Raw genomic sequence first — 10503 nt, forward strand, 5'->3', positions numbered from 1 at the left:
TATGACCGCTCACACCTATAAGTCTACGAAGGAAATAACGTTGGATTTTCCCAATGTTCAAAAGAAACTATTAATGGTCTTGGATTAGATTGATTTGTTTATGAAGAAATCAGATACTTTCTATAACAGACCTTTTATATAACGATGTCATAATCTAGTTTAAACTAGATTTTGAAATCCCTCTTATAAGTATAGTTAATTTAAAAGGTAAAAAAAACTGGTTACTATCTCGTTGCAAGCTTGCTTTCGAAATACGTCAACTATGGCTAAATCGGAATGTTGTATGTATACATTTTCAAAAGTTCCAATGTCCTTTTGAAAATTGAAAGAATATTCGTTGGGAGTCTTACAAAATCGTAGAGGTGAATAACTCGACAGTCGACATTTTTGGTTTGATTTTGGAGGTATCTGTAGCCTTCACAATAAAACTAATTCCAGCACAACCGTAATATTACGAATAGTTTTTTTCCCATTTTGGAACACGTCTTACGTAAAAGTCAAACGAGTGGAATGTGCGTTAAGACGCTTGCTGCCCAGCGTTGTTGTTGCTAAGTTGTCAAGTCCGGTCCATGTACGGAAAATATTTAGAATAAATAATCTTGAAATCTTGAATCCATCACTTCTGGGCCAGCAGGCCAGCTCCACATTTGGCACGCTTCTTTCAGGACAAATCAGCTGGGGAAATGTAAACGGAAAACGACGCCAAGTTTCACTTATTCCAGTTCCTTTTCAAATAAGTCTTCTACGTTTCTTGCTTACGATTTCTTTTATCTCAATTTTTAATAAAACATTATTTACGGTATCACGATACTTCCCGTAACATTGTATTTCAGAAAATAAAACCATATATAGCATTTGATGAAACAGCTTCCAAAAACATACATTTTAAAAATTAGAAGGGCGGGGAAACAAATCTCATCCTAATTAAAAATACATGATATTACACAAGTAAACGAGATTAACCCGATGTAAAATATTTAATAAAAATTATTAACGCCAGACAGGTCTCGCCAACGACCCTTGGACTGTGCGACCTGATGCTGAACGAGCTGAGGACTGGTTCGTACGGTTAGCAGTAGTTCAAAAATGATCCTACATTTTTGTTTAGATAGTTATTCAATCGCGACAATAGCGGACTATCGCAAAAAGCAGCCTTCAAAGACTTGTTCATTTCAACTATTGGGAGTTTAAATATTTTTTAGATTAGAAATTTTCACAGACGTGCTGTTTATTAGATATGTAAGTAAATTTTTTCGATTGGGACTTCCGCGGGGATTTCCGGTATTCGATCGAATCCGATATTTATCGACAAGAAAGTAAAAATAACATCTGCCGAATTTTGAAACAATTGATTATCTTGGTTATCTGTCTCTCCACTTAGCACATTTAAGAGATAGACAGACACGTTAGACCACTCTGGTTAGCCTGATAATCAAATAAAGCGTTATCTTACAGAATCACGATAATCTCGTTACATATTTGTATTCCAGAAAATAAAACCATAGCATATTGGATAAAACAGTTTCAAAAACATTTTTTTAAATTAGAAGGGCGGGGAAACAAATCTCGAATAATTAAAATACATATTATACACAAGTAAACGAATAGTGAATAGGCAGCGACCAGCCTGGATTGAACAGCTTCAAAAACATTTTTCAAATTAGAAGGGCGGGGAAACAAATCTCCAAATCAGATAATTAAAATACATATTACACAAGTAAAAGAATAATGAGTAGGCAGCGACCAGCCCCAGTTACCATATGTAAAAATATTTGACAAAAATCAATAACGCCAGCGCGGTCTCGCCAATAACGACCCGTGGACTTTGCGACCTGATGCTGGACGAGCTGACGACTGCTGGTTCCTACGGTTAGCGGCTCTTTGGATGGATTGTGGTTGTGGGCCTGCAAAAAAATATCAATGTTAAAATGTAATAAAATCTTCCTGATGCGACACGACCGACCTGGAATGCCGCCGTTTGCGGGTCTGGTCTGTCGATCCCTTTGCTCACGTCTGCTAACTCTTTGCTGGTTCAAAGGATGTATACCAGTCGATGTTGGAGTACTAGACCCTCTCGGTAGGCCTAGTGCAGGAACTACAGTCGCTACTAAACTCGATGGCAATTGTTCAGGACGGGTGGGCTGTGGAGGTTCAGGATCAATTGGAATTAGCGGCATCACTGGAAGAACACCTAGATTGTGGTGGAAAAGAATGCACAGAAATGAGATATGCAACCATTGTTGAAGATAAATAAGTGACAACACTGACTAGTCTCAGCAAGAAATTCCTTAATATCTTCGAGCATCTTCTTAATTTCTGTCATAAATAGACCGAAGAGATTAACAGATGATGGGTTGGCAGAATTCGTCTCGGGTAGCGTTACAACATTTTGCGTTAATAATTCTTGATGGCTAGCAACCAACTCCTTTCTTCTGTTCTTCTCTTCTTCCGGGTAACCATCCACAATTATCCCGATCAAGTTATCGGCAAAATAGTTCCGTTTTTCTGACACTGTGAATTCCCTGCAGACAGGACATCTTGCCACAGTTCCTCGGTGTTCTTCGAAGGTTTTCCAGTGTGTTATGCAACACTGGCAATAGGTGTGCATGCAGTTCAAAGTTGTAGCCTTGCCAATCAAGAAAAACAAAGAACAATTAAAATCAATTAACTGGAAAAACACTGAGGGTATTACCGAAACCATGAGCTCCGAACAAATTCCACAACGTAGTTCGATTTCCATACGCTTCAGGCGATCCAAATCACTTTCTTCATCGTGATGACGTGCAACACGATCCTACGTCAAGAGAAGAATATTTTTGTAAATACAAATAAGTCGAAAGTTGTACCATTTGATGACGTTTACTTGGATGTCGGATGCGGCGTCGATGTTTGCTCTCACGGCCGCGAGGTCTTTCATCTGTCGCAGACGTGATTCGACTTCAACTTCGACTGCTCGTTGGAAGCTCGAGTGTAAATACAACTCTAACATTCCGATTTTCTCACACAACCCACACTTGATTACGTCTACCAAACAACGTATAACACGCCTGCGATAGCTCTGCTCGGTCTGCTCTGACATGGCCAATTCGTTAGACTGAAATTCAGATACAAACTACATTCAATATTGCATTACCACTTGCCAACTGTAGATGTATAGAGTACTTACTTCAGCCACCAAATTGGAACTAGTTTCTGTAAGAACTTCCAGATATTTATCTTGTACACGGAGTCTCGCGAGCAAGTAATCAAGTTGTTCCCGTCTCGCCATGCGATCGTGATGCCAGCAGTCGTCGGCGATGAATACAAATTTAGAATGAGGAGTGCAAACAGAGAAGCTAGAAACTAGAAGCATCCATGATACGATTTCTTCTATTAAGTATCGATTACGTCCAAACAACCGTGCTTATTCGATTGACATTTGATTTCACGTATTTTTGTTTTACAGAAAATTACGCAATCGTTTTAAATTTTTTTTCCATATTTTAAAAACTACTTGAGCTATTACAATTGCTTTCAAAGTGAATTGTTTTACTTTATTAATCTCAGGTGGGGCTGGGGGGAAATTCCCACACTCCTGTCAAATTCGCGCTTTCTTACCTAACCTATAACCAAACTCACAATGACGTCTTGTTCGGCTGTCAGCCATGAAAAAACGCGCCATAGACAATTTTGGAGAAAAAACAAAAAAGTAAGTGTTTTTGTGTTTTCCTTAGCTGGCACTGGCCGTGTTTACAATTCAGACATGATTTATGAAATGTAAATTTTTTTTTTTTTTTACTTCAGCATATCCCACATTTGTTGAATGTAATTTCATGCAAATGTTTGTGGTAATACATAAGTGGCAGTTTTGGATAGCAAATCAGTGTATCCAAGAAACAAATAAAGAGCTAATTATTAATTCCATTTTTTTTGTTAGTCTAGATTCTTGAAATAATTTTCTTACGTCACACAGTTATTAATTTAACGACTAAACTATATACAGGTAACGCAATGTCGCGACGGCGAAGTAGAAGAAGCTTTTACAATTCCACGTATTTTTACATGGTCAGTCACCCAGTTTGCGATATCTCAAACGATATGAAGACGGGGGAAGGTTTTTGGGTTTTTGCTGAAAACCTTAGAAAATGTCGATAACATTTCAGGTAACTAGTATTTGTTTCTTTTGAATTTCGAAATGCTTTTACAATTTTCCTAGAACAAATATAACAGCGAAAAGGTGATTTCAAATTGAGAGAGGGGACTACAAGTTTCGTAGTTTAAGCGTAGAAAGTGAGAACGGATGTTTGGTTGCCTCGAACGAGCAAGAAGGGCGGCATGTTGGCAGTCAATGTCTCCAGCCAAGCCATGTACATTGGGGCGCTGACGGCTTCCTTTCGCGGCATCGGTAAAGTCCTATGGATATTGCGTCATGAAATTCAGAGGTGAATCAATGTAAAAATAAGGTTAAATAAGATACTTACATGACCACCAAATTGGAATCGGAAGAGTGGTCCACCACTAACTCCCTCAGTCTACAATGACGATCCGTTTTGGCTTGCAGGTTAAGCCGTTCATTTTCTGTAGAATAGGAAACAAATTAAAGCAAAAATTTCGTACTTAAATGTCAAACAAATGCAAGTGTACCAGTGAGCTCTTCACGCCGGATGAATGGGCGGACGAGTCCATCAAACCAGGTCTTGGTTGATTCTTTTGGCGGTTTGTTCAAATCGGTGATGACTACTAAATCAGCGTAGTTGATGCGGAATTTGTTCAATAAGGCAGCCATCCTACAGTGGAATCAAAAATTTCCCATCAATTTTAATCATTTCTAAAATTTCAATATTAATTAGAAACTAACCCTTCTCTCTCTTTCTCTACTTCTTCCTGGGCGTTCGCCGTGCAAAAGACACGCAGCTGACACGCTGACCAATTAGCGCGCGTGCTGATAATGTACGGCAAGAGTAGAGTCAGTCCTATATTAAGATGAATAAGAGATTTGAAACAAATTTCTTAATTAATCAGTCGTCAAGATTTACCTCCATCATCGTAAAGCCACCAGACATCAATGCTTCCTTCCAGCTGCTTCTTCTGGAATCTGGTGATGTTATTGCAGATGTGTCTCGGCAGTTCATTGCCGTCAGCGTCCCTATCAGAAATATTGAGTTAATAAGTCAATGTATATTGCGTGGGAGTCTCTGTCAGGAACTTACATCAATGTCATGTTCTTTTTCGATTTCTTGGCTTTCTTTGGGTCTTTCGATGTGTCTACGATATTCGAGCTGCCGAATGGTGAATCGCTGATGGTATTGTGTCTCTCCACATCGGGTGTTCCGGGTGGTGTATCCATTACACTGGGGGGACGACTATCATCTCCTCCTCCCGAATGGAAGGGCTCATCCGTGTCACCTAAAACAGTGGAATAATCGAGCCCTTCCGATACGCGCAGGATGGCAACACTAACGTGCAGGTTGAATCCAGCGCTGTAGTAAAATTGGGTACAGTATGAGTACAGTTGCTTTTGAATGCTGGCAAATATAGAAATACTGACTGAATGGTTGCAAAGTATTGGCTTAGTGAGTTTTTGTCGCAAACACGCCAGTCGTTCTTGAATCCGATGAACAAAATATTCGGCATGATTTTGCCGACACCAACCACTTCCAGCATGGCCGAGGTGCCACTTGGCAAGTCCACGTTAGCGATGAGCGAACAAAATCCTTTGATGTCGTTTCTCCGCAAATGTTTGTAAGATTTTTGCAAAATCTCTCCACGTCTCTTGGTAGATATCTTTTCCTGTGTAAGTCCAACCAATAACGTTTAAATTGCATGATGACGAATCAAATGGCGTATGTGATCTTTTACTTGAACGACATTGCCGCAAACAAGCATGGAATTCTTCTTGCAGATGAGATAAGCGAAATCGACGAGAGCCGGACGGGACCTGGGCGGACCAGTGAGCGCCAAAATTTGTGGCTGATAGTTTTTCACGTGCTCCTCGATGTGAACCAGCTGTTGGATGCTGGTCAAAGCGTCTTGTAAATTCATTGCCTGAGACGAGGTACCCCAGTTGACCTCTATACAAAAAGGAATGATCGAGATTTTAATGATAGTGCAATTTTGTGAGGGTCCATAAGATTATTCCAACCTGGTTTGCGATAGAGCACAATGAAGTAGAAGAGGAAGACACAGGCCAATGTGATGAGAGACACTCTCCAGTCGATCATGAACATAATGGCGATGCAAAGGCAGGCGCAAAATAAACTCAGCCATTTGTTGTAATACTGTCAAAGACAATAAGAATAATTAAATCACGTAAATAATTCAAAGGTGCTAAAAATCAACCTTGAAAGTGGGGCGCCATCCAACGGGTTGGACGAGATCAACATGAAAACAGGCGTAATTCAAAAAGGCGAACGTGATGAGAAACAGATCAGAAATCAGAAGGGCAATCATGTCCAGTTGGGCTGACAATCGAACGGAAAAGGTGAGAATAATAACATTTCTTTTCTTTAAGCTAATAAAATATAAGATGATCATTAAAACTTACCAATTAAAATGAAACCCAGTGCCAAGAAGAAAGTGAACAGGTAAGCAAGGTGAGGCTCGTTAGATTTGCCGTATCCTTTGGTCATCCAACCGACCATCCAGTGAGGATAGAGTTTGTCATCACCAATCACCTGGAGTAGCTTTGGACACGAAATGTAGCTGGCCAAAGCCGTGCTTAGCGTGGCGGCAAAACACCCAGCGTAGTTAAGGGGTCCGTAAGCTGAAATCAGCGTCATCAGCTACTCGTTAAAAAAAATCCACAATCGAAACGTTCAAAATTAAACGAATTAGTTAATCAAGAGTATGATTGATAAATTTAAATCTTTCGAACCTGATAGTCATTGTAGGACCCGTAAGTGCAGTTTTTCGACACGCAATCAAGATAGGTGCCGTTGCGGAAATCGGCAATACTGCCAGTAGCTTGTCGTACAGTGGTTGCAGCGCACACAATAGCCACGATAGCGTAAGAAATGCTGAAATAATTTGAAATAAATTGAATTTCGAACGTGTATAATTGCCAAACTTTGTGAATTAGTCTTACCTTGTAGCGATGATTGCCCAAATCGTTCCTTTAGGGATAGCAGCGCTTGGATCCTAAATTAAAAATTTTAAAAACAAAATCAGTGTTTTAGATTTCGAATCAATCCTTTTCATCAAAGATCATTTTCGTGGCAACGACTTACTTTCAGATCTCCTGAAATGTTGGCTCCAGCTAAAATGCCGATTCCAGCTGGGAAGTAGACAGCAAAAACAGAAAAGAAATCTTGCATAATGCCGCCATTGAAAACGTAGCCCGAGTCCCAATTTTCTCGAATCATATCCACTATTTGAAAATGCGTCATTGATTTAAAAAATGCCGTGTGTAGAGAGAAATAAATCATACGTGAATATCCAATATATCCTCGAGCTTGAGAAATTTCCGTCTGAGGTCCAAGGAAGCTACCGACAAAGAAATTGGCAAGAGCAACGGCCAAAATCACCACCAGCATTTGTTGCGTCTGAATTGAAGAATTAACATTTGAATTACACTCATTTTAGATTCCACTCTTTTATCAACGATATACATACCAAACTTTCGTATTTTGCTCCAAGACCACAAAGACCCCAAACCAGGATCATCAGGATCGTGCCAAGAATCCTTGTGTCATTATCTCCGCCATCAACAATAGTGTATCCACCGTAATTTTTCATGGTGTCCTGCAGAGTCTGACAGAAACCGACCACGTTCAGCGAAGCATTGATAGCGTTGGCAAGTGCAAATAAAACACCAATCGAGCCACCCCATTCTGGACCTAAAATTCGGCTCATAACGTAATACGTTCCACCTGAGAACGCAAACAAAAATTTGTCAATCCACATTCTGTTCGATTTCTCGTTTTACAGATGTAGTTATACCTCCTCCGATCTCTCCATTGGTAACGATAGCTGATGTAGACAGGGCAGTAACCAACGTAACGAAAGTCGAAATGCCAATGATGATAATTGTTTGCCCTGGTAATAAAATGCAATATTAGTAAAAATTGAAGGAACGTTTTCATTTTCCAAGATAAGTGGGTGTACTATACTTACAGATGCCAGCAAGAGCTACCACCCAAGAGATGCGGAGGAAAAGCATTACACCCCAAATGTTTAACATGTTGCGGATAAGGACGCCTTCGATCCAGCCGAATTTTTGACGATTATCTGTCGGTTCGTTATTTCCTACACGTTCTGTTGGCTGTTAATTGTTGTCCAATTACAATTTCAGATGAAGTACAATTGTAAGAACCAGCAATTATGATTATGATTTTGCAAATAGCCAATCGCCCAATCTCAAATATACCTTATCCTCAACAATGGATTCATGGAGGTCCTCCATGGTTGGTCTTGCTCCCGTTGTCGCCATTTGGAACATGTTGCTGTAATTGGCTAACCGCGGGACTGCTTCATGTGTCAACCGTCTAGCTCCGGCCCCGAGTCGGCGTAGGCTTCCGCGCAATTTGGACTCCATACTTGGACCCATGCGTGCGTTTCCAATCACCGCCTGATGTCTCAAGATCTTTTTTGATAAATATAAGTATTCTTGGTTTTTGTTTTAACTATATTCCAAATTAAATTTGTTGAATCAAACTTACGTCATCAGGATTTTCGAATGCCATACTATCCATGCCAATTCCGGACGGTATAGTTGCTAAATTTGGTCGTACGGATGCCCTTCTCACGTTGTTCGAACCCTACAGACACATGGGAAATTTAGAAAATCAATTTGCCACTGTTATTGATTCACTACTAATTTGAATTTCTGATTTAAATTGCTACCCCTTCGTGACCGTCGAAGGCGTGATTATCCATTTCTGTAAGATCTCAGGTGGTTGCTATAGTTGCTGCACCCCGAGTAGACCTAATCAAACGACTGCCGCTTCAACTTGGAAATCTGTCGAGTTTCTGGCTATTGTGATCGACACACTGCGCTTCAGTGTCCAGGTCGCCGGACCTTTTATATGAAGCTGCTTGGTAAAAGTTTTGCTTCTTCTTTGCTATAGATATTCTTTTAATGTATAGAATTTCTGATTTGAGAGCCATTTTTTTTTTGTTTTCAGAAAGCGTCGCCGATAAAATGTTAGTAGGTACACCAGGATTATTTATTATGCGCCACGGTGCCTTTATGCTTTTTGAATTTTAGGCTTAACACGTCTGGGGAATCTTGCAACGTGTATATGTTTCTTTATATCTAGAGCTGATTTCGATTAATGTATTATTTCTTTAGTTTTATAACGCAGGAAATTTAATTTTCAAATGGCTGTATAATATAGGAAAACTTAACTGCTTTATTTTACTTTTTCTTTGAGATTGATTCGCCTCATGCGGTTACCAAATTTGCGCTGTTGTTCTGTCATCACTTCCGTACCGCTGTTGATATTGGGAGCGTAAGACGCATATGATCACAGCAGAACTTTCTTCTCAAGCTTATATGTGTTCTTGCGGCTGGAACGTGATGATACTGACATCCGCGAGGAATTAGTTTAATCTGCTCTTAACCACACGGGAAGTTATGCAGATTGATTGGTGAGCAGAAGGGTATATACTCTAAGTTTTCATCAAACAGATTAAAGCGTGTAAGTAATACTTATAAACGAAATGCGTCACAATAGCATTTTCAAAAATCCATCATTCATCGGAGCGTGCAGGAAGAGTACCAATTTATGTACTTTAATCGTCATTCCCACAAAAAAACCCGGGAAAGGACTTCGAAATTTCTTTAAAAATCCCGTTTTATCCGCCATTCCAGGGTATCGTGTATGCAGACCGAGTCGTGACTAAATGATTAAGAAAACCGACAGCAATGTTGATGTGGATATTGTTTCTCCGTCTGATTGCAAATGCATCGCAAAATCCCCCCAAAAGTTAAGTACTACATATGGCGTTTTTCAATGAATTTATTCAGAATCCAGAAAATGAGAATGAAAAAAAAAATGAGAATGAAAAATAAGTGCCTAATCTTTGACTGGTAGATTATTGATTCGAAAAAGTGAAAACGGTACACAGGTATAGAAATATAGTGGCGCAATAGTTTGTGCTGATTGACTTTCTCTTTCTATCGCTTTCTATGTCGTTTGTCCTTTCAATTGTCGACCATAGTTCTGAAGGTATACGCTGACCGGGTTAACCGAAATCAACAGCTGATCCCAAAAGAAATGAAACAATCTTGAACACAAGTGGTATGAACTGGATATATATATATTTTTTTTAGGTTGCCGAATTCAAAAAGAGTATAGCAGATTAACGAAAATATCAAACGTGTTTGGCATTTTTCCGCGTTTTCTTCCACTAAATTCGCTTTTATTTTTCACAGGCCCTATAGTGAGATTTTTTATTGGTGGGAATTGGGTTACTAAAACGGTAGAATACGTGGAATCGTAACCAAAAGCTAACGGACGCTAAATGACTCCTCTCTTTATTTATTGATTTCTATCATGCTATTTAACTAGGCCATATAGTTTT

The 10503-nt window shown here is 39.5% G+C and overlaps 2 protein-coding genes across 4 annotated transcripts; both read right to left on the minus strand.

Moving 5' to 3' along the window:
* Window positions 1-1466: 1466 nt before the first annotated feature.
* Window positions 1467-3616, minus strand: LOC124210097 (E3 ubiquitin-protein ligase RNF8-like). 2 transcript variants are annotated; one of them, XM_046608412.1, is made up of 6 exons: window positions 3167-3616; window positions 2864-3094; window positions 2693-2794; window positions 2269-2626; window positions 1964-2191; window positions 1467-1904 (listed from the first exon to the last, which is right to left on the minus strand). In XM_046608412.1, the coding sequence occupies exons 1-6, from the start codon at window positions 3350-3352 to the stop codon at window positions 1783-1785; spliced, it is 1227 nt and encodes a 408-aa protein (XP_046464368.1). In that variant the 5' UTR covers window positions 3353-3616; the 3' UTR covers window positions 1467-1782. The 2 variants fall into 2 exon arrangements, with proteins under 2 accessions (XP_046464368.1, XP_046464367.1); XM_046608411.1 differs by having other exon boundaries at window positions 2864-3112; window positions 3167-3344.
* Window positions 3617-4136: 520 nt separating this feature from the next.
* On the minus strand, window positions 4137-8981 carry LOC124210096 (bumetanide-sensitive sodium-(potassium)-chloride cotransporter-like). 2 transcript variants are annotated; one of them, XM_046608410.1, is made up of 21 exons: window positions 8821-8981; window positions 8637-8735; window positions 8345-8545; window positions 8092-8239; window positions 7918-8013; window positions 7591-7847; window positions 7406-7520; window positions 7206-7345; window positions 7064-7116; window positions 6854-6995; window positions 6524-6761; window positions 6319-6440; window positions 6122-6257; window positions 5839-6050; window positions 5528-5769; window positions 5190-5459; window positions 5016-5125; window positions 4838-4952; window positions 4624-4766; window positions 4461-4557; window positions 4137-4392 (listed from the first exon to the last, which is right to left on the minus strand). In XM_046608410.1, exons 1-21 carry the CDS (start codon window positions 8851-8853, stop codon window positions 4257-4259), a joined length of 3105 nt encoding a protein of 1034 aa, XP_046464366.1. In that variant the 5' UTR covers window positions 8854-8981; the 3' UTR covers window positions 4137-4256. The 2 variants fall into 2 exon arrangements, with proteins under 2 accessions (XP_046464366.1, XP_046464365.1); XM_046608409.1 differs by having other exon boundaries at window positions 8345-8560.
* Window positions 8982-10503: the final 1522 nt, after the last annotated feature.

Source organism: Daphnia pulex, chromosome 12, assembly GCF_021134715.1.
Source record: "Daphnia pulex isolate KAP4 chromosome 12, ASM2113471v1".
NCBI lineage: Eukaryota > Metazoa > Arthropoda > Branchiopoda > Diplostraca > Daphniidae > Daphnia > Daphnia pulex.